Source organism: Prionailurus bengalensis, chromosome E4, assembly GCF_016509475.1.
Source record: "Prionailurus bengalensis isolate Pbe53 chromosome E4, Fcat_Pben_1.1_paternal_pri, whole genome shotgun sequence".
In the NCBI taxonomy this organism is placed as follows: Eukaryota; Metazoa; Chordata; class Mammalia; order Carnivora; family Felidae; genus Prionailurus; species Prionailurus bengalensis.
In genome coordinates this window covers 9,600,576-9,626,831 of record NC_057360.1, presented here as the reverse complement: position 1 = coordinate 9,626,831, position 26,256 = coordinate 9,600,576, and the positions used below count along the sequence as shown (strand labels likewise).

Genomic DNA, 26,256 nt, shown 5'->3' with positions numbered 1-26,256 from the left:
TGGAGAATAGGTTCAAAGCAGCAAGAATGGGCATGGGGATACTAGTTAGGAGGTCCCTTAAGAAGTCCATGTGAGAGATGATGGTGATCTAGAACAGAAAAGAGACAGGAGAAATGAAGGGGGAGGAGGATGGCTTCAAATTGCACTTTGGGGAAAAAAGAGCTAACTGACGGATGGGATGTCGACAACGTGAGAGAAAGGGAGGAACCCTAGGGTTTTGGCTTGAGTAACCTAGTGGCAGGTCGTGTCTTTTTCTAAGACAGCAAGAACTGGGGGGGGGAGGGGGGGAGGACAGTGCTAGTGCCAAAGAGGGTTTGATGCTCCTCATAATTTCTATTACTTGTTCCTCTCCTTCTTTGATACAACTGATTTTTAAAAAACATTACTTAAATAAAGTCCTTTGTAAATGGGACAGGTTTCCCCTCTTTCCAACCAGATTGACCTTCCTTTCCAGAAATTCTAGAGGGTGTTAGGTTTGGGTTGGGGTATTGCACGGCAGGGGGATCAAGATTTCAGTTATGGAGATGTTAATTTTGAAATGCCTCTTATCCATTCAAGTGGAGAAGTCAAGTAGGCATTTGGCTGTCTGCATCTGGGGTTCTGGGACAGAGACAAAATTTGGAAGCAATTTAGATTTAAAGATGGTATTTATATTCACAGAAATGGATTAGATCACCTAGGCTGGAAGAGAGGAAAAAAGGATTCCAGGATGGAGTCCTGAATAACACCAGCATTCAGACGTCAGTTAGAAAAGAAAAACCCAGCAAAGGTGTACTAAAAAGGAATGTCTGAAGAAGCAAGGAGAAAACCAGGGAAACCAAGACAAAAGAGTATTTACAAGAGGAAGTGCTTCATTTATTCAATGAATATCTATGAAAAGTCTGTACTCTTGTGGAGTACCAAGCTCAGTTTTAGGCCCAGTAACACCATAAACAGAACAAAGTGCATAACAAAGCAAGGAATGCAGATCATGAAGAAATAAACAATCTTGTATATAATAAGATGTCTGGACATATTATTAGACAACGAGTCCAATGAAGGAAAATAAGGCAGGATAAGGGAATAGGGACTGATTGAAGGTCAACAAAGGCCCTATTTGAGGAAATGGAAGTTAAGCAAACAACGGAAGGAAGTAAGGAAGCAAAGAGGATTCCAAGCAGAGGGAATACCGAGTGCATACACCCTAAGGTGGGCACGCGTCGGCTCTGTGTAAAGAACAGCAAAGCAGTCTGTGGCTGCAGTGAAGGAAGCCAGTGGGAAAATCGAGAGGGTATTAGACAGGGAGTTGGGACAGAACCATACAGGGCTTACGAGGCCACCGTAAAAACTTCAGATTTCACCTGTATTGGTGAGAAGCCACTGGGGAGTTGAATGACTTCTATTATTTTTTGAAAATATGAAATATGAAGCGATTGTAAGCTAAGCGAGTGTGATGAATGCACCAAGAACACACAGCATTTTGAGAAAACGCCTTTCCTAATGCTACTTCTTCCCAGATGCTAGTTTAGGTTAAGGTCCTGACATTGTTCAGTGTGCATCTTCCAGTTGATGCTGATAATAATAGTAATAGTAGCTGACGTTCACTGAAGGCTACTGTGTCAGACTGTCTCTTTTATTACATAATGGTTTGCCAAAGCAAAAAGAGGGATTTCCAAGTTCCCCGTCATCTCTAGATTTTGCCTGAATGCATAACCATACTCTGGAATAGCTCAGTCTGAATTCTAGTTGATTCCTCTGCTTGCTCAGTCAGGTCATGCAAATTCTACCTTGTGTTTCCCTGCAATGTCCCTCCCACTTGCTGTTTGCTTCCCATTTCTGCTACCCTGTAGCCTAGTTTTGATGCTTGTTCCTTTTTGGGCTCTTGCAATGAGCTCTCACATGGAAGAGGTTGTCTCTCTTCCCATCAACCCATCCTACACCCTGTGGCCAGAATAACTTGGCTGAAACACGGGTCTAATCTTGTTTTTCTGCCTAGAAATCCTCGTGTGGTCCACAGCCTGTGGAATTAAGCTCAGACCTGGGACCCTGGCTCCCCTTGGTCTAACCTCCACCTACCTTTCTAGCTCTGTGGCTGACTCTGCCCTTCGTGAAGCTATGTTCTGGACGGCAGATCCCACTCTCCTCTCGGCCTGTTGCTTGTGTATCTGCACTACCTCCTGCTCCATTTCTGCCTTTAGAAATTCTGCCCAGGTCACATTTGAAGACTTAGCTCAGGGGTTACCTTTCCTTGAAGAGATCTCTGACCAGCACTCCCAGTGAGTAATTGACAGCTCTCCTTTTGTTCCACCACCATACCTAATACAGGTCCTGTCACACCATCGCAGATAAAGACCATGTGTCTGTCTCTTCCTCACCCCAACGCACACACATGGCTGCATCTCAACTGTAAACTCTTTGACATAAGGAGCTGTGATTCATTCATCTTTAAATTCCTTTCATCTTAAATCTCTAGACAGCATAGTGTCTAGCATATAGTAACTGCTCAATAAATGTGTAGGGGCTAAATGAAGGAATCAGGGAAGAGAGAAAAGATGAAGAAAAGGGAAGAAGACCCTAAGAAGACCTAAAACGGTTTGCGATTAATTAGACAAAAATCCACTTTGATTATCTGCGTATAAGGCACTCACTCAGAATTGGGGTAGGAACATGGGATTAACAGTTCTAGGAGAGAGCCTCAACCCAGAACTCCGACACGTAGGTCAAGTCTGCTGTTTTTTTAACACTAGCTTTTGAGAGTCCACAAATGACCCCTCTTTTGTTTGAGTGGTTTCCTTTCATGCTCAGTGTTCAGGTTCTCTTATTCTAGCTCCCTTCCCTGTCTGTCTTCTGGGGGTAAGGTCATTGGATGAGATACTTGTTCTGGCTCACTTCCCTCTCTCAGGTCCCACCTTTGACGTGTGCCAGGGGAGAAGGCCTCTAGGAGAATGCTTAGGGCCGAGAAGCAATCCTCTGGCTTAACCATCAAGACCGAGTGCCCAAGGCCCTGATAAAATACAGAAAGACATGCCTTCTATCATTCTCCCCACTTTGGGCTACAGAATGCTGATCGATCGATCCCTGGAATCTGCTCTGTTGATCATTTTGGGGGCTGTGACTGTTGTTCTGGCCTCCAAAGTGTGCTAACACTGAAACAAAAAGAGAAACAAAAGCAAAACCCAGAGAAAGGGCGCATGAAAGAGAAGCAAGCTTACTTCATCTTTGGCTCTGTAACTCGCAAAGAAATTATAGTTGAACTATCAGTCAGTAAAGGCTCCCAGGGCTTCAATTGCTCATAATTAACTTGATTAACTGCTCAGGATTGAGACAGAATGAGAGCAGGTGTGCATCTGGGGGCTTTGTAGCTGGCTAAAGATGCAGGCCTGACAAAACACCTGTCACTCCTTCTTTGTGCCTCTATCCTTCCTCCAGGGATGTCCCAGAAACGGAGTGCATTGTGGCACAGTTTTATCTTTCGTCCAGCAACTTTTTCTACGCTGCAGAAATATTAGAGGATATAGAAAGTTATGCAGAAGATACAAATGAATGACAATCCTACCCAGAGATAACCATGGTTAGTATTTTGTTGTTTCCATTGGCTCTTCTAAATGCATTGCCTACATTTGAGACCCTGCTGTAATACAATTTCATATTCTGCTCTTTTTTTCTGTACACTGTCCTTGGATGGACCTCTGTGGGAAATTGTTATTGGAAAGCTAACTCAGGTGGAGGCCGCCCACTGTTGGTGAGGTTTGGCCTCAGGATGAGGCAGGCAGACACCATCTAAAAAAAAAAAAATATATATATATATATATATATATGTATATATATATATATATATATATTTAGTATTTATTTTTGAGAGACAGAGAGACAGAGTGCGAGCGGGGGGGGGGGGGGAGCAGAGAGAGAGGGAGACACAGAATCTGAAGCAGGCTCCCGGCTCTGGGCTGTCAGCACGGAGCCCAACATGGGGCTCACACCCATGAACAGTGAGATCGTGACCTGAGCCGAAGTGGGAGGCTTAACCGACTGAGCCAACCAGGCACCCCGGGCAGACACCATCTAATTCGGCACCCTACACCCCTGAAGTTTGCCTTGAAGCCGGAGACAGCAGGCTCTTGGGTTAAATCTGCCTCAAGTACATAGAATTTTCAGCACATTTTCCCAATCTTTTACTTATTATATACTTACCACTGTTCTTGGCAGTACAGCTTTTTAAATTTTTGGCATCATGCACCCTGCATTTGCATTTCCTTTCTTTATAGCATTTTCTTAATGAAACAATTTATTCCTCAATATGAAAGCGCTTCCAGATTGAAAACGTTTCTAGTTTCCAGTATAAGGTGCCTAGAATCTCCCCCCCCCCTTTTTTTTTCGGTTCCTTGCTTCAATTTATATTTTTTAAAACTTACAATTCATTGAACGTTGGTTTGAAGACACGGGGAGATGGGGAAGAAAACAAACCTAAAAGGTAGCACCAGGGCAGGAGAGCCGAACACAACTCAGATAAGAAACATGGTATCTATTTTGAAGTCACACCTCATAGATTCTTCCTGGAAGTCAAGATCAGAGAGGAGAAGTGAAGTGTGATGTTATCTGTGTGCTTTAAAAAGACCTATGTTAAGCAGGATTCGTGTGCATGCATGCTTCCCCATGTGCCTGCAATGAAATCATGTTTTAAAGTGGATTCAGCTGCATTATATTTATAACCACGGGGTTGCTACCAGCTACCAGCATGTCTCCTTGTGGTGGTTCACTTCTCTTCGTGTCCTAATTCGGTTCTAAAGTGTGCAGCTTTAGTGGACTAGCGGTGTGCTAGTCCACTTAATGCTGGCTGTGGCTTCCTTCAAGTCCGGCTCCGGTCCCACACAGGTTTATGTTCTGACGTGTTTGTTTCTGGTTGCAGCAGAAAGTTTGAAGTATAGGGGATTCAGACCCTGCCATGACGGTGAAAAATTAATCTGCACTGTCCTATCTGTCCCATCCTGTCTTATCTGGCCAGAGAAATGGACAGCTGGAGCTTAACCAGATCTGAATCTGGGGTTCATTTGCAAACATCAACTCAACAGCTACTCAGGGAAGCGAAAAAGTAATTAGGTAGTACTTCTTAAACCTTAGAGTGTGTCAGAAGCACCTGAAGAAGGCAGTTTAAAATGCAGATTTTCAGACTCCACCCAGAGTTTCTGATCTTAGTTTGTATCAGAGCCAGAGCCAGAGGATCTGCATTTTAAGCAAACACTTTAAAATTTTTAAAAAATTTTAATATTTATTTGAGAGAGAGAGAGAGAGAGAGAGAGAGCGCGAGCTGGGAAGGGACAGAGAGAGGGAGACACAGAATCCAAAGCAAGCTCCAGGCTCTGAGCTGTCAGCACAGAGCCCTTCGTGGGGCTCGAACTCACGAGCTGCGAGATCATGACCAGAGCCGAAGTGGGACGCTCAACCGACTAAGCCACCCAGGTACCCCTTAAGCAAACACTTCAATGTGATTCTGATGCTGAAAATTCAAAAACCACACTTGGCAGAGCACCAGGATTCTGAGGTTATGCCCCTCTACCACCAACAATCCGGTAAAATCATACCGTCCTTCTGCCTTCTTTCCACTGGCCATCCCTTAGGCTCCCTGTTTTGAAACATTGGGTGTTCCCTCAACGTTTCTCTTAACCCTCCATCAGGTTGCTAATAACTTGCACGTTTGGGAGGGACGCACATTGTGGCTTAATCCAGTTTAACCCCTCCTTCGAGATGGCTGGGAGCCCCACCCATTCAGGCAGATGCGGGCTCCACCAACTGTTACTCTAGCTGGAAGGTAGAAGTGTAGACTGCTACACACAGAACAAATTCCCAGGATGGTGGACGAGGCCCCTGTGTTCTATGACTTGCTCTGGCGCAAACTCTCCCCCAAGTCCCCTGAAATCTTGTTGATTTGAGCACACACTCGAAGCTCACTTCTTCAGTGGGCATTCACTTTCCACTTCCTGTGCACATGCAGGTTCTCTTTGCTTAGTCGGACTCTTAAAAGTTGTCCAAGTTGTGCATAAACTTCTATTGTTCTGTACGCTTAGACACTAAACACTGTGCAAACTCTTCTGTGCACTGTGTGCACCTGCCCGTGCACACACACAGTCACACACGCATACAGTAAATGGCAGAGCATACTACAAACGCATGGTCATATCAGCTCAGGTGTCCTCCCTAAGTCACTATAGCCCTGGAGTCAGGGGTCTTGGCATCCAGGTGTCTGGAGTTAGTGGTCTACATGGTGAGCTCCCCTTGTCACTCCTTAGATGTTATCTATTGTTCTGGAAGACTCCAAAGAAATCATTAACTCCTTGGCCTTTACAAGGAGGTCTAGATGCCCCTTTTATGGTGCAAAGGGCATATGCTGGGAGTCAAAAGACCTCAGTTCAAATCCTCCCTCTGCCATTTACTAGCTACCTAATCTTAGAAAAGTTAATTCAATTCTTTGGGCCGGAGCTTCCTTATTACGATTAAATGAGAAAGCTTGTAAGACATCTAGGACTGTGCCTAAAACCTGCTAGGGAATGTTAGGTACCTGCTTTTGTCTTATTTTCTATTTTTCTTTTCCTTTTTTCTTTATGAAAGGAAATAGTCCTCCAAATTTCTCTCACACAGCATATTAAAGTCAGAGTTCTTTTTTTTTTTTAATTTTTTTTTAATGTTTATTTATTTTTGAGACAGAGAGAGACAGAGCATGAATGGGGGGAGGGTCAGAGAGAGGGAGACACAGAATCTGAAACGGGCTCCAGGCTCTGAGCCGTCAGCACAGAGCCCGACTCGGGGCTCGAACTCATGGACCGCGAGATCATGACCTGAGCCGAAGTCGGCCGCTTAACCGACTGAGCCACCCACGTGCCCCTAAAGTCAGAGTTCTTGATTGCAGTTATCAGAAATAATCTCTGGCCAAAATACACAAGGAGGGAATTTATGACAGGATACTGGGGGGCTCACAGAAATGCCAGGAAGGCTGAAGAGCCAGGTGTAGAGAAAATGGGCCGGAACCCAGAGAGGTCTGTACAAGCAAGACCACAGCCAAACTCACACCTCAGAGCAGTCCGAACACGGGGTGCCCCTGCCCGCCCAGGGGGGAAACCTGATGCTCCTCTGTCTTTGCTTCTCTTATCCCATGCTCCGGAATCAGAAAGCTCTGAGTGAGAGGGTCCCTGGCTATGCTTGGAGCCTAGGCCTACACCCCAGCTGGAGTGGTTGGGGAGGTGGCTCTGGATTTTCTGGCTTCCACGGTTGGAGTTTCTAAAAAATAATGATGTAGGCCCGGTCTGAGGACCCAGAGGGGGTCCCACAGCACCAGCTAAGAGGGTCCTTGGCTTTGCACAGGATAGAAAGCAAATGTGGGCTGAGAGGAAGTGAGAACAGAACGTATTGGAGACATAGAAAGAGTAGATAGAGTGTCTGGGAGACTCGGAAAGGAAAAGGAGAATGAGTCTTAATCTTTGCTTGCGGGTCTGGTGTACATGTCCTTTCATGCATCCAGGAACCAGTCACAAATACGGACCAGTGCTCAGGTGTCCTCCATTAGTCACTGCGCCCAGGAGACAGGGGTCTTGGCATCCAGGTGCCTGGAGTGACTGGTCTACATGACAACCTCCCCCAGTCACTCCTTAGATGTTATCTATTGTTCTGGAAGACTCCAAAGAAATCATTAACTCCTTGACCTTTACAAGGAGCATATACATGAGCTGAACTATAAAGCGCGTGTATGGTGGGGGTGATGCAGGCGGTAGTAGGAATAAAAATAGGAAAAGGAGCAGAACCGGTCCTTCCTGGGTCCCTTCAGTTTCCCCATCTCAATAAGAAGGGAACTCAGATCTCAGGCAGTCAGGAAAGATCAGTGTCCAGAGACTTTTCTCCCCATTTCTAATGTTCACATCTCACCCCTGTTTCACATATACATTCATTCTTAAGTGCGTAATCTTTCTCTCCAGGAACTCCCCTCAAGCTTAGAACCACTCTGTTTCAGAGGCAATTTTGTACCTGCCTTGTCTCCTTTCCTCTGCCCAGAATTCCCTACCCTGCCCCCTTTCCACTACCAATCCCGGAACAGTTCAAATCTTGCCCATTCTGCAAATGCCAGTGGAGATGTGACCCCTTCTTTCTTGCGGTGCCCCTCCAACCCCCTAAATTGCTCCTTCCATTATGTTCCTAGGGCACTTTGCCTGGGTCTCCATTATCACCTTTGCTTTGTTTTACTACCACTATGTCTTAGGCGTTTAATGGCCTGACCTTCTTCCCTCTCCTGGACCCAACGGGAAGCTCTTTAACTGCAGGAAGCCGGTCTTATTTATCTTGTAGCCTCGGTTCTTAGTACACAGTAGAGGCTTAATACATTTTTGTTAAGCAAAGCAGAAGTTTCTTCTCACTTGTCTCTCAACACATACGTTCAGACACTTTTCCTATGCACATGCGACAGACCCATTTAAAAAGTGGAAATCGGGGCGCCTGGGTGGCGCAGTCGGTTAAGCGTCCGACTTCAGCCAGGTCACGATCTCGCGGTCCGTGAGTTCGAGCCCCGCGTCAGGCTCTGGGCTGATGGCTCAGAGCCTGGAGCCTGTTTCCGATTCTGTGTCTCCCTCTCTCTCTGCCCCTCCCCCGTTCATGCTCTGTCTCTCTCTGTCCCCAAAATAAATAAACGTTGAAAAAAAAAATAAAAATAAAAAGTGGAAATCAAGGCGCCTGGGTGGCACACTGGGTGAAGCCTCTGACTTTGGCTCAGGTCAGGCTTTTAGAGCTCACGAGTTGGAGATCCACATCCGGCTCTGAGCTGACAGCTGAGAGCCTGGAGCCTGCTTCCGATTCTGTGTGTCTTTCTCTCCCCCTCCCCCACTAGTGCTGTTTCTCTCTCTCTCTCTCTCTCTCTCTCTCTCTCTCTCTCTCTTTTTTTTTAAAGAAATAATCCATGTGAATGCATTCAGCAAACTGTACCGTTTGGACAAATGCATTTGATCTTAGCCAAAAGGCCGGGAAGCGATTAAGCGTTGGACACATGTAGGCGGTTACAATGGTTTATTTCTCTCCAGTTTTCCCTATTTTCTGTTAAAGAGCTCTATGCCCTTGGTATGCCTCACAACGTTTTCACAGGAGAAAGTTGCAGCGTGGGTCTCCCTGCTACCTTTCCCGATGCTGGAGAATCTCTGGTTTCCTTGAACGGCCTCCTGGAAGCAGACACCCTTGCCCAGAGAACTTGCTAGGAGGAGTCCCGGGACAAGTTATGCCAAGTCCCCGCAGGTCCCCCCTCCCGCGTCTGTCCCTCCCCCGGTGCAGGCTGGCCACAGACACCTGCGTCTCCTGACTCCCCCTCCCAGAACCCCCACTCCGTCGGGGCTCGGGTTCCCGGACGTGGGCCTCCCTGGGAGGAGCAGCGCCCGCGGCCCCCGGCTCTTCCCAGCACCCTCTCCCCCAGCGTACTTTGTTACTCGGCGCGACCTCGGGGCCGGCACGTGACCCAGAAACTTCGGAAGCCCCGGGGCGGCGGGCGGCGGGGCGGAGGCGGCGGCGGCGGCCGAGCTCCCCCGCGCGGCCGGCTCTGCGGCGGGGAGGCGCTCGCCCCGCGCCGCGCTCGCTGCCTGGGCGTGCGGGAGCGCCGCCGGGAGCCGCGCCGAGCCGAGCCGGGGAGCCCGCGGCAGCGCGCGTTCGGCAGGCAGGCGGCGCGGCGGGCCGGGCGGGCGGGCGGCGGCGCCCAGGGACGCCGGGGGCCGGCTCACGCGCGCGGCCGCAGCCCCGCCGCTGCCGCTGCCGCTGCCGCCTGGTCACCCCGAGCCTTGCGCTGCTGCCCTTCCCCACTTTGCCCGCTCCTACATCTGAATGGGAAGTTGGGGAACATGGACGGGGTCGTGCTGGCGTGGATCGCTGTCTTCTGGCTAACAGGTAGGAGTCGTTTTCTCCCCAGGCGAATAACTTTACGTATATTCCCTCGGTGCTTCGGTTCCCACCCCACCCCACCCCCATTCCCCCCCCTGGCTGGGCTTAAAGCTGCTTAGCAGGCCGGCGGTAAGTGGGGGAGGGGGCTGTGTGTGTGTGTGTGTGTGTGTGTGTGTGTGTGTGTTAGAATGATGGAGGAGGCGGGGAGAATCCCGATTACAAGTGAGACGGATCGAGATGCAGGTGTTTGACTCATTAGGATTTTTTTTTTTTCTTGTGCATTTCCTTTTCCACACAACGGTTCTCTCTTGGTCTTATCCCGAGTTTGTAATGCTGTGGGTCCTGGGAAGAGCCTGGCTAGGAAGAAAGAAAGCTCGGGGGACACCGATTAATTAACCGAACTGGTCTTCTGGAGGTGAGGGGTAGAGGAGTGTCTCTTGAATTCCTTCCCTAGAGAAGCCGGGAGAGCCAGCGGCGTTCTCTCTGTGGCTCCGGGGGGTGCAGTGGGGCGCATGAGGAAGGAGATGGGGACGGAGGCTTGATTGGTTGTGGAGTTTAGGGCCCTTCTCTCTCTCTCTCTCTCTCTCTCTCTCTCTCTCTCTCTCTCTCTCGCTTGGTACAATTTGGGGAGTGGTCTCACAGTGGAGAAGAAAGAGACTTCTTCCCCCAATAAACAGGCCCCAATAAAGATGAATTGCAGAGATATTCAGAGGGTAGAGCTTCTCCTCAGCATTAAAGTCACTTCCTCTAGCTGGGTCCTCTGTGTTTCCCCCTGCCTTTCAGGGAACTTTCTCCCCACCCCCCTGGGGTCTGGAGAGGCTCAGCTTCCTAGCACGTTGTCTCCCACGAAGATCCTGCAAGGTTAAGGGGCCGGTGGCTAGCCCTGAGAGATTCACAAAGTAGCCTTGCTTGGGTGGGAGTGGGGATGGGTAGGAAGGTTCAGGTAGTTTGGAAGCGGTTGAGACCAAGATTCCAAGCAAGGTGGAGATGGACTGATGGAGGAAAGGAACAAGAGATCAGAAAGGTTGTGAGGACTGGATGCGGGCAGTGAAGGGCAGGGGAGAAAACAGAAAATAGCACCCCCCTCCCCCAAAAAAGAAGAAGTTCTGTTCCCTCTGGGGGCACCACTCAGAAGATTTGGAAAAATCAAGTCAATAGGGTAAGGGGAACAAGTTTAAAATATCCAAGGCAAATCATTGGAAGAGGATTAAATATATTTAAGAAGAAAAGCAAGAACTCCTTTTCCCTTCGCTGTAGAGTAAGATTACTGATTGCCTCAATTTTTTTTTTCCCTGTTCCAAACGGAGGGCCCCTAACACTGGCTCTGCCCCCTGCTGGCTTTACGTTTGGGGGAGCAGGGCACGCCAGCAGAGTTAGCCTCTTCTCTTGGCTGTTCTGAGTTCATCCCTCCCACATTATTCAAATATGAATCATCTCTGATTTCAGGGTTTGGCTGAGCCATGTCTCCCCACTCCCCTGGCCTCCAGTGCCTTCCACCTCCACCCTCACTGATTCCGAATGTCCTTAATTTGCCTCTACTTCTACGTTATCATACTGGAAGGAACTTGGGCCTGGAGCCTGTATCACCACCTCCCCAAGGTCAGCTAGGTATCCTGGGGTGGGGGTGGGGGTGCTCTGAGTCAGAGATGCTCTTGCAGATACCCAGGGATGTGCCCGAGAAAAGCACTCTAGGGATTGGCAGGGAGTGGGAGCAGAAGGCGAACATATATCCAGGCCTTGCTAGATGGCCGACAGCTTTTTATGAGATGGAGTCATATCACCGGAAGGGGTCACAGGCCGTCTAGTTCAGCCCTCTCAGTTTACAGGAATGGAGGTCCAGAGAGGTGACAGGCACACAGCAAATTTGTGATGCAGCAGGGACTAGAACCCAGTTCTCCAAGCCTCGGGCCAGTCCTATTTACACTCTCCTAAGCTGCTGCCTCTCTGGTGTTTCTGTTTGTTCGGTTGTTGCTGGTGGTGGTTGTAGGATGTTTTGTTTTGTGTTTATTTCGAGGGGAGTTGCTGCTTTGTCCGTGCCTTCTTTGCTCTGTACCTGGGGAGGCCGCCACCTGCCAGGAGGCAGGCAACAGGTTAGTTGTTAGGGCCATCTCAGCTGTCAGATGGCTGGGCGGCTGTGCTCTGCACGGGAGACTGGCTCTGGAGATCCCGTGGACCCCGCAGGCGTCCCCGGATCCCAGCTTCTGCTTCCCCGTCATCCCATCAGGCTGTCAGTTGTGCCTCTGGACCGGCTGCCTCTCAGCCTCAGCAAAGCAGAGGAGCTAAGGATGGCGGCCGGGGAGGGGGGAAGCCAAGGATGAGACGGGGATTCAGACTCATCGTTCACAGAGAAGCCAGGAGAGGAAAGGTGAGAAATCTCAGTCCGGCCCAATCAATGAATTTTCTCTTAAGGGGGTGGTACAAAGGGAGGGAGAAAGGAAAGGACAGATTAAAAATGAGTCAGAGAGCATAGGGAAAAACACATTCATTCTCCTCTCCCTCCCTTTCTCCTCCCCCACTTTCTCTTCCCTCCCTCCCTCCCTCTCTCCTCCCCTGTTTCTTTTAATGCAGGCTGAGCAATTTCTAATCAACACTTTAGTTTTTTTCCCCTCAGTCTCTAGCAGCTCCTTCCTTGTCTTTCATTGCTGAAATTCTGCTGTATATTTAGCCTCATGATTTCTTATTGTCATTTCGATGCTGCTTCCTGTAATAGATTGTTGTTGTTGTTTTGAACCAAGCGCAATGCTTATCAGCTGTTATTCTAGCAACAGGTGCCATCTAGCAGTAGGACCTGAAGGAGGGTTCACTCGGTCTTTGTTCCTGAATGTGGCTGGTGGCGTTTTCCTCCTTTCCTGGCAGCAGAAGCTGTGAGAAACGCTGGCGCCGTGTCCACTCCGCGAACACACTCCCATGCGGGGAGCAGGCGACGGGTTTTCCTGGAGGCTTCTGCGCCTCCCTGTGATGAAGATTGCTCGCTCTATTAGCATTTCTTTTGGTTGCCTTCTGGCTTTACTCCATTCATTCATTCATTCATTCATTCATTCATTCCTTCAGCCACCCTCCAGGCACGGTTTCCTGTGCTTTGTAAGGGTTCCAATAGGTGCTGAGGATGAAGAGAGAAAAGACACAGTCCTTGTCCTCAAAGAGTAGTCAGTCTGGTCGGTGACTCAAGCGAGCTTTCCAGTGATTTTGATGTCGAAGCAGAAGGTCCCCTGGTGAGAACCGTGGCCACACGGGCGCGAGGGGAGCGTGGCAGAGGCACACCCAAGCCGCACCTGAAGTGGATCCGACGGCGGAGGCCTGGAATGAACTCCCAGAAGAGGTGGTGGCCGCGGGGAGACACGTGTTCCCGCGTGTCAGTCAGCTGCGGAGTTCCGGCCACATGCGGGCGCCGTGCCGGGGTTAGGAAAATGAATGAGACACAGCCCTGCCTTCCAGCACCCGCCGGCGGGTGGCCGGACACGGTTATGGAGTAGCCTGTGCCAAAGCAGTAATGGAGCTCTGCACCCAGTGCTGTGGGGGTGCTTCCAGGCGGCTCCTAGCCCAGCCTGGCGGGGGCCGGAGACATCCAGGAGCGGTTGTTACCTGGTGTGGTTGGCGTTCAGGCAGATACCTGGTGCCTTTTTTAGGAGAGGCTTGGATACGGAGAGTTAAGGCGGGGATTAGCCCTGGAGAAGGAAGAGTGGCTTCCGGAGGCTGCTGACCCCTCCGCTTCCATGATCTCCTTCCCTGTCCTGCACTCCTTTCGGTTCCTCTCCCTCCTCTGTTCTCCTTTCTCCTGGGGAAGAGACCTTGCTCTTACCAGAGCATCTTCTTTGAAACTCCTTATCACAGCTCTCCCCACTCCCCTCCATCCCCCCAGCCAGATGCTGCCCTCTGGACCAGAACAGGGCGGCTTGTTTGGGTATCACGCTCTTTAGATTTTACACTCACGTGACTCTGTGGGTTGGCGGGTTTTTGCAGACTTGGAATTGTTAGTACTCGTAGTCTTGGTGCAAGTACTTGGTGCTCAGTACAGTGTTCGTAGTTTTGGCACCAGGACTCGGTTGGTGGATGGAACCTTGACCTGGAAGTTAAGGATTGGGTTCCAGTCCTGCCTGCTCCACAGATTGACTATGTAAACCGTGGGATCTGGGTCTCATAACCTGGTGAATGAGATGACTTCTGAGGTCACTTTCAGCTCTAAGATCCTATGATGTAGAATCTTTTCTCCATGTAACTTTGATGAGTTGGAAGTCACAACTGAAGAGTGACAGGTCCAGTCTTCCCTTTGTAATTCACCCAGGGAAGAGCCACCAGCCAGCTCCAGTTTCTTCAGCCTTTCCCTGATCACGAATGATTGGAATGAAAGACACCAGCCCGGGGAGGGAGAGCTCTTGCTAGGATTTTCAGAGAAACGGATGGGGTAGCACCCAGTGCTTGGTGGATAGGAGAGGGTCCACTCTGAACTCTTAAATGTGGTCAGATTGGGAACTGGCAAAGCAAGCCAAGCACTGTGGACCAGGTGGGATGACTCCTCCTAGAGCCAATATGGCCCTAGAATGTCCCTTCTAGTCTCAACTTTCTGTTCCAGGACCCACTCATCTCCTCACTTCTTTCGACATTTTAGCTTTTATGCCTCCTTTTCTCCAATCAAGAATATAAAGAGAGGTAGGGGCGCCTGGGTGGCGCAGTCGGTTAAGCGTCCGACTTCAGCCAGGTCACGATCTTGCAGTCCGTGAGTTCGAGCCCCGCGTCGGGCTCTGGGCTGATGGCTCGGAGCCTGGAGCCTGTTTCCGATTCTGTGTCTCCCTCTCTCTCTGCCCCTCCCCCGTTCATGCTCTGTCTCTCTCTGTCCAAAAATAAATAAACGTTGAAAAAAAAAATTAAAAAAAAAAAGAATATAAAGAGAGGTATAATGTGATGGTTCTTGTTTGTTTACATGCTATCATGCTTTTCGGTATGTTAAATGGCTTTCATATACATTATGCCTTTCGATCATTCTAAGTAAGAATGGCTGATATTACCTGCCTCTACTTAAGAAGACAAAGACTCAGAGAGAATAAGTGACTTGTCCAAGTCCGTGGTATCTTATTGATCCAAAAAATAAGAAACAGTGACACTGACTTGATACGACTTGGTTGTTTCAAGTGCCTGAATCCAAGTGAAACATTCTTTTCTGCTTACAGTGGGTCGGAGTAGAACTCTTGATTTAAGTGAACATACGTGGGGTCTGTTATGGGGCACTGGGTAGTGAGGCTCAGAGTTCATGGAACTCAAGGAAATATGGCAGGGACTAGTGATAAAGAAAGCATTTAGCTTTTCCACTTCAATTCTAAGATCTAAAGTAAGTGAGAAGTGCTCCAGTGAGGCCCAGAGAGCAGAGGATGTGACCCAGGGACAGCAGATAACTGCTGGTATATCAGAGCCCATCCGGGACTAGGGGCTGGGGCTCTGCACCCGGGAGCCGCACAGGATGTAGCTGGGGCGTGTGTACAGTTGAAATTTTGGTCTTCAAGATAGTTTTTGGCTCTCTGAAGGTGAAAGAAGGCATTTTGGGTGACTAGTGTTCTTTATGGGCCAAGAAACAAAGAAGAAGTCAGAAGAACATGCTGCTTCCTGTTCTCCTGCAGTGTCTGCAGTCCTGTGGAAAGTGGTGCCCCGCATCAGGAGTAGAACCCTCATTCAGCTGGAATCCTGCATCGTCACTCCTCCATGCCCTCGGCTCATCAGGAGGCAGACCCGGAGGCAGTGCAGGGAGAGGGATTAGATTCAAACTGACCTGGATTTGAATACCAGCTTAATATTTTACCTTATTTTCTTTGGCTTGAAAGTGGGAAATTAACTTCCGTTATAGGGCTGTTGTGATGATTAAAATGGAATTATGTAAAACTCCCAGCACAATGTGTGGTACACAGTAGGTCCTCAATTACTAATTATGAACCCCAAATAGGCCTATCAGCCAGCATTTTGATACAGCAGGGAGCAACCTCCAAATCTCAGTAGCTCGTACGAGCAGACATTTGCCCCTGCTCATATTACACGGGAGCTGAAGTCAGCTACGAATTGGCTAGAATTGGTGGACTTGGCTCAGTTCCAAATGTCTTCTTGTTCCAAGACCCGGGATGAAGAAGCAGCCACTAGCTGGGCCTGCCGTTGTCATGGTGGAGGGCTCAAGAGGGTAGGGGGAGGGCCTAGAGTGACCAGAGCCAAAGCATGCATCTGCCCTTTAAGTTTCTGCTTGGACGTGTCTCATGGCCTTACGTGTCTTACGTACTTACATTCCATTGGCCAATGCAAGTCCTTGGAAAAGCCCATGGTTTTTGAAGTGGTACCCTGCCTACAGGGAACAATGCAAGAGTCCAGAGGGAAAACGAATTGGGAATAATAAATAAGACGATCTATTAACTGGGTTAAATCATTCAGCAAATGTGTCGAGTACCTACTATGTAGCAGAGTCTTTTTTTTTTTTTTTTCAACGTTTATTTATTTTTGGGACAGAGAGAGACAGAGCATGAACGGGGGAGGGGCAGAGAGAGAGGGAGACACAGCATCGGAAACAGGCTCCAGGCTCGGAGCCGTCAGCCCCGAGCCCGACGCGGGGCTCGAACTCACGGACCGCGAGATCGTGACCTGAGCTGAAGTCGGACGCTTAACCGACTGCGCCACCCAGGCGCCCCATGTAGCAGAGTCTTTAAAAGGCTGCAGGAGAGAGTTTGTCATTTCATGGCAGGGACCACTGAATAGGAAATTCTTAGGCAATGCGATGTCATCCTCTCGGGTACCGTGACTGCAGTGAGAGCAAGAGGAGACTCCTAGAAGAAGTGATAGCCGAGCAAGTTTGGAGGGATAAGGAAGAAGTACTAGGGGAAAAGTGGGATGGGAGAAGGGGAACTTGCAGAGGGAACAGCCATGTGCAGAAAAGACAAGAAGCAGGGAGGACCTGATTTCGGACAATTACAAACATTCCAGTGTGGTCGGGAAATTTGGTGCCGCAGGAGGGATGAAGGAGAGCGGCCCCCTCTGAAATGGGGCCAGTTGTCCCTTCTCCTGAAGTGGCCGGAAGGAGTCGTTAAAAGGGTCAGAGCAAGGGAGTGCCCCAAACGGACGTACATTTTAGAAATACCATTTGGACCTCAGTGCGGAGAATGGGTTAGTCACAGAGTCGCAGAGTGGGTTAGTCACAGAGCGACTAGACACGGAGGAGTGGCGGTGGCGTGGTTGGATGTGCAGGGTGAAGGGGCAGGAGTGTCAAAGATGGCCTTCAGGTTTGTGGCTTGGCATAGATGGGGATGCCATTTGTGGGCCTGAACTAATACAGGAGGAGAAACATGTCAGGGAGGGAGATAAAGTTTCACTATTTTGCATTTCATTAAAGTAGAGCCTAAGCTGCCTTAACAAAGAGACTCTAAAATATAATAACTCACACAGAATAATTCCTTTCTCTCCCCTGTAATAATCCAGGCCCAGTGGGGGTGAATTTGCCATTCCCCACATGTAGCTGCCAAGACCGTTCCAGTGACTGGCATTCTCAGCCAGTTGGAGCAAGGAAAGCAGAGGGCCAGGCAGGCAGCTTGTCTTTAGAAAGGTAACCCAGAAGTTGCACCTATCACTTCTCCTCATCTACCTTCATCCCGAACATACGGCCACATTAGCTACAGAGAAGCCAGGAAACAGTATTTGGCTGGCTTGGCTGGCTAGATTAAGCCCTGAGGAATTCCATTACTGACGGAGGGGGACCCTTAGTGTCTCCCTCTATGGAGTGACAAGTTGGAGGTGCTTGCGTAACATCCACATGGAGAATGAGGTTGTGTCTTTGGGTCTGGAGCTCAGGTGAGAGTCTAGACACGGAAATACAGATAACGAGGTGGTATAGGTTGTTCAGAACTTTCTTATAGGAGTTTTCTCTGTCCAAATGGCCGGCCCATCTCAGAAATCTGGCCCACCCAAATGAACCAGGACACTTTCCAAAGTACCTCTGCCTTGCAGGCTAGGGACTGACCTCTTTTAGTGCAGCTTTGGTCCTGCTGGAACAGCAGGTAGGCCAGCTAGACATTACCCAGGAGCTCATTTCAGATCTCTGGAAGACAAGGCAAATCGGACAGAAAAGAGATATGCTTCTGGCTCTCATCTGCACAGTGGCGGCCGAGAATGGGAAAGCATGGCTCAGTTGGACACAGAGAACGTATGCTTAATGAATGGCAAGTTCTGTGTGCACAAGTACAGCGTTATTGGCAGCAGATAATAAGCAGGCCATGAGCAAAGCCTACCTGAGCCAGGGCAGCACTGGCATTCACCATAACCCCGTGGAAGACGGGGAGCTATTGCTGCCTTTGAGGACTACCAGGGAGAAAATATACAAGAATGCTGTCACATTTTTAAAGTATCCAAATGGCACATCTGGTCACCCTAACACTGAAGTGGATCAAGCAATCGGGTGTCATGAGAGCAAACAAGAGAAACTGATCCTGGCCAATTGAGGCAGGAAAGGAGTTAGAAGGAAGCTGATTAACTTGCAGAACCCGTGGGAAAGCTGCATAATTGGGCTTAGATATTAGGCAAATACCAAGGGAATGTCTGCTATTCTTTGTAAAGCCTTTTTATTTTATTTTTTAACCCAAGTACATCAGGAAGATGATGGATTGTTCCTATTTTTTTAGGGGGAAAAAAAAGACCCAAGCTGACTTGTCTTTTCCTTTAAACCTTGAGCCTGCAGGGCAGCATTTCTCCAAATACTTTGCTCCCATCCTGACAATGCCACTGAGGGATGGACAAGCTTTATTTCCTCTTCTGGACTATGGACCAAACCTAGAGGAGATGCGTGGATACTTCGTACTCATCTCCTACACTTAGGAAACCCACCCGTGGCAGGCAGTATCTTAAGAAATTGGGACAATATGTTGAAAGTGTGCAGGCAAAAGATAAATTTCTTAAATAAGATCTAACGTGAAGGCAGGAGAAGGAAGATTTGTACTGTCATACGGAATGCAGCAAAACCTTAGGAGTCTGACGGCCAAGGTATGCTGGGGAACGGGTGATTCTGAGGTCAGAATCCCACTTCTGGAACTTCAAGGACGGATGAGCTTTATACGAAATTTCTAAAGATGAAAATCCCTACAATGATGATTGTCCATGACCTTCAGCAGCAATCTTTGTTTCTCTAAAAGGGGACTGTACTTCTTGAGCTGCCTCCCAGAGATGCTGGCAGGAATAGCTTACCAACTAACTAGTGGGGAAAAGGAACTTGCTTTGGAAAAAAATGAAATGGCTAAAATAGGAACAGCTTTGCTTTAGATACTGCTTTTGTTATTCTCGCAAGAACACAGTTTGTCACGTATGGAATCCTTTCCTTTCCACGAGAATTGGGGCAGGACCTTGTTTGGCCGCATGAAGGGAGGCATTGTCTTTACTTGGAGCTGATCTTCCCTGGCCTAGTGACTAGCTGAGGTGGGGGCTGCTCTCTGAGCTGTCGCGCATCACTCTACTTTTAGGCAGCTTTTCTAAGTTATTGGCCGGAATCCATTCTCTGTGCTGGGGGTAAGTCACTCCTTCATTTATTCTGTCATCCATTGATTCATTCCGCGTTGTGTGAGCTTTAGCCATATTCTGTGGCTTTGCTACATACTGGGGATACAGGGTCAACCAAATCCTGGTTCCTGCCCCCAGGGACCCTGGAGTTAGAAATGAACTTTGTATTGAATTTCTCAAGATCAGGGACTGGTCTTTCAAATCAATTTTCCCAGAACTTAACAGAGTGTTTTAAAACAGACTTTTGATTGAATTTGAGTTTGATAGGCAAGGGGAGTTTCTCTGTTGATCAGGGGCGCAGTGACAACGGCCAGCTTGGTCTGGTGGTCTAAGAATGAAGATTCCCTCCTCTGCAAATGTAGAAAAACACATAATCTCCAATCCCCACCTTTGTGTTGTTTTTTTTTTTTAATTTTTTTTTCAACGTTTACTTATTTTTGGGACAGAGAGAGACAGAGCATGAATGGGGGAGGGGCAGAGAGAGAGGGAGACACAGAATCGGAAACAGGCTCCAGGCTCTGAGCCATCAGCCCAGAGCCCGACGCGGGGCTCGAACTCACGGACCGCGAGATCGTGACCTGGCTGAAGTCGGATGCTCAACCGACTGCGCCACCCAGGCGCCCCTCCAATCCCCACCTTTGATCCTCAGTGTGCTGTCTATTTGCTGCTCTCAGTCAGGAATCCTAAATTTTACTGATGCCTTCTATAAAGGATGATTCCTTACCTTACTTCGCTTCTTTTGCTATCTTTTGCTATCTTCCCTAACCTTTTCTCTCCGGTGTTCCGAAATACTTGCTTTCGCTTGTAGGCTGAAACACAGATTCTTTCCTTACCTCTATAAATCTCTTTATCAGACACTGAAACAGCAGTCCCTTATGGTGTCGCCAGTGCCTGGACTCGGAGGCCCATCTTTCCCATTGTGCCAGTGTATGCATGACCCAATGCTTCCCTCTCTCTGGCTCGCAGGGACTCCTTCAGTTACATGCTCTGGTGTTTCCCCAGCGAAAGGAATAACATATTTATAGCTAGAGAATGGAAAATGTTTTAATATGTCTGGAGTGCGCTTGGGGCCAAATCACATTGAAGACCTCACATGCCGTGTCTAGGCATTCGGGTCTTATCCCGGAAGGAAAGGGGAATCAATGGAAATCTCGAAGCAGGGAGCAGATATGATTGGATATGTCTTTAAAAAAAACAACCCTAGATTAAAAAAAAAAAATGTGGAGAGTGTATTTGGCCAGAAGTAGGGAGACCACGTAGGAGGCAATTATAAAACTGAGGAGGTAACGAGACCTACGTGAAGTGATGCTCAAGAGCTTTGGAGCCCGTCAGCCTGGGTTCCTATCTGACTGTTACTTGCTAACTCTGAGATGTTAGGGAAGATACATACATTCTCTGAGAAACAGGTTCATCGTGTATAAAATGAACATAATAACAACTGTAGAATTTTTTGAGAGAATTCATTTAAGATACTACATGAATAATGCATAACACAATTTCTGACACACAGTAAGCATTTCATAATTATTATTTAGTAGGAGGAATAGAAACCTAATTTAAGGGGGTGATGGCCGCAATAGAGGAGGGTCAAATTTGAGAGATGTTTAGATTTAGTGACCAACCAAATGTATTCGGGGATGGAGAGGAAGTCATCAAAGCTATGATTTCTATCCGAGGTGATAGGATGGGGGTATACTGGCAGAGGAACTAGAGAGAGAGGAAGGCCTGCTCTAGAAGCAAGGAGTGGGAAAAGAGATGATGAATGGGGTTAGACATGTTGAATTTGAAGTATCTGTTAAAACATGCAGATGAGGCTTCAGAGAGCTGAGGGTCTGAGACTTAAATGATAGTTGGAACCGTGGGAGGGAATACGATTTCTCAGATCAAATGCACGGATGAACACCACGAAGAGGCTGACCATTTTTAATTTATTTACCTGGCATGCAAAGATATTCTTATTAGCCTGTATAGACTCCAGCGTAAGAAGTACTAGGTTTTTGGCATCTGACAAATAGTGAAATAGAAAAAACTCTGTGGGAGGCAGGACCAAAGCTCAGGACGCTAACCTTACCCCAGGGCAGATCTCTTGGAAATGAGAACCAGAGGGAGGGTATTGCCAGGCCGTATCTCAGTGCCCATGGGGAACTATCAATCTTAGTTTTCGCCCCAGTTACATACTCTCTCTGAGGGGCCTGATCTGGTGGTAGGAATGGAGATCCCATATGAGAGGTATTTTTCCAAGTTGGGTGGTCAGCCACATGGTTTCAGATTTGGTTCAGTCATGTGTCGGGGGGAGGGGAAACAGTACTCAATCCTCTGGAGAAGGGGCTAGTATCGTGGCCCAGGTAAACAGACTGGAGCCTAGAGTAAGGTCTCGGTCCCAGTTGGGCAAATGGATTGCAAATCAGGAGGAGACCGTCTAAGGTTGAGAAGGAGATGGTACGTAGTGGGTGTAAGGAATCCAAGCCCTCACCCAGAATTCAGGGTTAGGGCCAGAAGAGCCATTCCAGACCCCACTAGAGTGGGTTGGGGTTCCTAAAGGCAGGCTCAAGACCCGGGTGGCATTCATCCTACAGTTTGAAGTTCATAGAGCTAACGCAGGGATTGGCATTTCCATCTTTCTTCACTCTTAAGGTCCTTAAAGAGCCGATAAACTGGGATTTACTTGAGATTTTTCGTCCTGTCTTCTCCAGTTGTCCAGATGTATCCTTAGCTGAGAGTTCCAGGGTTCCTAATATACCTGCACAGGAACACACAGGGTTACCCTCCATTTCTGATTTCCAGGAGGTGCCTGTGTGACTGTGCAGTGATGAGTAAACCCAGGCACTGTCACTGTTCAACTCCTAATTACCTATCCTAGCGTTCCTGTGCAGTTTCTGCCCTCTGCCCTCTACGCACTTAGCATCTCCCGTCTTGGTATCTGTGCTCACCCAGCTCTAGGTTCATAGCTTCCCGGAAGTCAATAGACTGTGCTTGACAGGAGCACCAGCTACATTTATTGAGTGTTTGCCATATACCATGCTGTCCTAAGTACTCGGGTTCAAATTTCATTTAGCCTTCAGTCAATTCCGTAAGGTAGTTATAATTATCCTGGTTTTACCAGTGAGGAAACTAAAATTGGTGAGTTGAGAAATTTGCTGTAGGTCATGCAGCCAGGAAGGGGTAGAGCTTGGACTCTAATTTAGGACTGGATTCCAAAATCCATGACTCTTGCTCCCATGCTGTAAAATGGTAGATGTTTCTCAGAATGTGTTCCTGATTCTTTGGAGCATGGATTTGTATTGTATGTCATGGAATGAACGGAGAACCAACTAGACTACGTTAATAATTAAGGGAGTCCAATAGCTTGGTCAAATGGCAAATCTCGTTAACAGAGAACAGAGCTGTAAAGGAGGTTATTCTTAGTAGTCACCTAACTCTCTCACAAACAAACAAACAAAAACACAAAACCCTGACCAAACAAACAAACAAACAAAACGTACAATACTTTTATTTAGCAACGCTTTTATACAACACTTTGTCTACCTTCTTCGCTGGTTTTATTTATCCTAGAAAGGCTAGGAAATGTGATTTCCCAGGTATAGCCTGAAGTGATAGCAGAGAAGAAAGGCGGTGTGGTCAAGTACAAAGTGTTGTATTGGGAACAATGCCTGTGATTGGTTATTCAGCCTCAACCACTGCTAACCGAAGTCCCTTCACCTCTCTGTCCCATTTTTGGAGAACTGGAAAATTGGAGTGTGAATAGGGATTTGGAGAAGAATTACAAGGTTAAAAATTAACGCAATGGAATTTCAGGAGAAATTGTAAAGAAATTTCTTTTCCCACTCCAGCTCTGTGAGTTAGAGAGCAGTGGAATTAGCCATATCAACCTTTGGCGTGGTGGAAGGAAGCAATGGAGCCTAGAAACTGAGATTCTTCGGTGAGCTTCCAGATTGGAATTATTTGCCCCTGGATGGGGCTGATGTACATAGTCTGGTTATCATCAAGCCTGTTGGTGGTGGACGTTCATGGAGATTCAGGAGCCTCAGTGTGGGAGGTGAGAGAAAAAGCAGGAAAGGTGAGGGAGGATAGATCTACCACTGCAGGACATGGTCACAGTCCTCTGCGGTAGGGTCTCCTCCGGACAGGTGCCCAATGACGTAATGCTTGTTAACAACCCCGTGAGTAAGCATTATGAGGCTCATTTTGTAAGCGAGGGCTGCTTAAGAGGCTTCGTTAAGGCCTCATTGCTAGTGGATGGCCAGATGGGATTCGAAGTACTATCTATTTGATTCCACTGCTATACCGTGCTATCTATGACACATGTAACCGTTTTCTCTGCAAAGTCTTAGAAATTCCTGTAGTGATAGTCATTCATGTGTGCGCGCGTTCCTTCATTTATTCTATAGCACTTGGTAGGTTCAAAACACTACGATCTGGTGAATCTCAAACACTCTGTTGTACTCACTTCCTCATGTTCACAGAATGCGGAAAATGTTTTCTCCCCAGAAGAACTTAGAACCTGGTTTTTCATAGCGAGAGGTGCTGGTCTGGAACTCCGAAGACAGGAGCACAAGTGTGGTATTTTGCCTTTGTTGAGGGTGCTTCCATAGGAGACCCTCATAGGTAAATAAGTGTATGTTGGAACCGTGAGAGTGAGTGTGCTTTCCAGATGTCATTTTGAACACTGGCAGGAATAAAGGACAGAAGGCGCCCCGCGGAAACTATTCCTTCCTCGCGTGCCTCAAGTCCACTGTAATTCTAGGGTCTCAAGCTCCCGGCAGCTGACTTGGCAGACTCCTTCCTGGATTTAATTCAGAGCGTCTTTATCATGTCTTTCTGTTCATATTCCTTTCTCTGCCTCTCATCATCATTCTGTTTCTGCTTCTACGTTAGATCAGGGTAGAAACTCCTGATTCTCTCATTGAACTGAGAAAGGTAAGTTCTCTTTGCTTGGAATTTCTAGATCTCACCATTAAGTTAATAGAGACCTTTTGCCTCTCAAATACTCCCCTGGGCTTCCATTCACTGAAATCTCCCTCTCTTTCTTGGACAAAGCCTCAGGCTGTATCTTTTCGCCACTTAAACTTCTCGTCTGCTTTCTAGCGTTCTTTCTCCCTTTTCTAAAAAATTTTTGAGCGACAGAGAAAGAGAGGGAGACAGCATGCACAGCAGGGCAGATAGAGGGGGAGAGAGGGAATCCCAAGTAGGCTCTGTGCTGTCAGCATGGAGCCTGACGTGGGGCTCAAACCCACAAACTGTGAGCTCCTGACCTGAGCTGAAATCAAGAGTTGTACGCTCAATCGACTGAGCCACCCAGGTACCCTTCTCTCCCCCCCGCCTTTTTTTTTTTTGATGAACCTTCAAAGCTTTTGAACTTAGTCTACTGCTTTTGATCTGAAAATCTTCATTTCTCTTAAAGCTTTCATTTCCCTTCATCTCTGTCCCCTTTGCTAGCTTATCATCTGGAAGGGAAGTCACTTCCTCCTGAAGTTATACTTCCCAGCTTCATTGTTTTTATTTATCAAATATTAGTTGAGCACCTGTGGGCTTCACAAGCCAGGACAGTAAGATAAGACACATTCCTTACCTGACAAATCTGATGGGGGTGACAGGCATGAAAAGAAATTCTTGCAGAGTAATTATAAGAAGTGTCTAGAAAAGGATGCTGGGATTCTGATGGCAGAAAGGAGGAAGTCATGAATGGACTGAGGGTCAGAGAAGACTTACAGAAAGCCTTTGACCTGGGCTTTGAAGGGTGGAAAACAGCTTCCCAAAGAAAGAAGTGAGGAGAAAGCATTCCAGAAACTAGGAGCTCCATGCGCAAAGACCCAGAGGTGTGAGATAGCATGTCCCACCTGGGGAAACTGTTAACTTGTTTGGTTATTCTTGGAAGCTGGCACTCAAATAAAGGTGCCACTACAAGTGAGGCTGAGGAGGTAAGAAGAACTAGATGATGAAGGACCTTACATCTTTTCCAGGTGCTTTGGGTTCTATCCTGAAGGCCAGGGAGGTTGAGTGAAGGGTTCTAAGAAGGAGAGCCACAGCAGCCAGATTTAGAAAGACTGCTTGAATTCTATAACAAGGAGAATGGATGACTGTGGGCAGTGGCCGGCGGGGAGATGAGACGAGATTATTGTCATCTTATAAGCAAGAAATCAAAAGCAATGGTAGTGAGGTCAAAGAGGAGGGAAGAAATATTAAAGATGTTAAGAGATCAAATGGACATGGCTTAGTGACCGACTGGATATTGGGAGTGAGGGCAGGTTTCTGGACAATGCAGCCAGATGGGATGATGCCGTTAACTGTGATGGGGAAAGCGAGGAGGGACAGATCAGGGAGGTGAGGTGGAAAGGCGCGACTGTGTGATGGGAGGTAAGGTCCAGGGTGTGGATACCACTTGGACATATTCATTGTGTTTTGCAGCCATGGCTGACGGCCTTCAAGTCACAGTGCCTGACAAGAAGAAGGTGGCCATGCTCTTCCAGCCCACCGTGCTTCGCTGCCACTTCTCCACGTCTTCCCATCAGCCTGCCGTCGTGCAGTGGAAGTTCAAGTCCTACTGCCAGGATCGCATGGGGGAATCCCTGGGCATGTCCTCTCCCCGGGCCCAGTCTCTCAGCAAAAGAAACCTGGAGTGGGACCCCTACTTGGATTGTTTAGACAGCAGGAGGACTGTTCGAGTGGTAGCTTCCAAACAGGGCTCGACCGTCACCCTGGGAGACTTCTACAGGGGCAGAGAGATCACGATTGTGCATGGTAATGATGCCTCCGCTTGGAATCCAGGAATGGAGGGGAGATTAGTTCCACCCTCCCCCACACAAGGGGATGCCAGCGTCTCAGCCTTGCAACCCCTCAAGATTTTGATTTTATGGGAGATGGGAGCAATCAAGAAGCTTA

At 48.1% G+C, this 26,256-nt stretch overlaps 1 protein-coding gene and 1 long non-coding RNA gene across 2 annotated transcripts in view; one reads left to right on the top strand and one right to left on the bottom strand.

Annotated features, from left to right (window-relative positions):
• Positions 1-9,004: 9,004 nt before the first annotated feature.
• Positions 9,005-9,524, bottom strand: LOC122476185. The gene is made up of 2 exons (XR_006295415.1): positions 9,421-9,524; positions 9,005-9,167 (listed from the first exon to the last, which is right to left on the bottom strand). It is a non-coding gene; the product is annotated as an uncharacterized LOC122476185 (long non-coding RNA).
• Positions 9,525-9,687: 163 nt separating this feature from the next.
• Positions 9,688-26,256, top strand: part of ILDR2 (immunoglobulin like domain containing receptor 2) — a 59,884-nt gene continuing 43,315 nt past the window's right edge. Inside the window, exons 1-2 of the mRNA XM_043569007.1 lie at positions 9,688-9,879; positions 25,783-26,115. Coding sequence (XP_043424942.1) covers positions 9,834-9,879; positions 25,783-26,115 — 379 coding nt within the window. The 5' untranslated portion in view covers positions 9,688-9,833. The remainder of the gene's footprint in view (positions 9,880-25,782; positions 26,116-26,256) is intronic.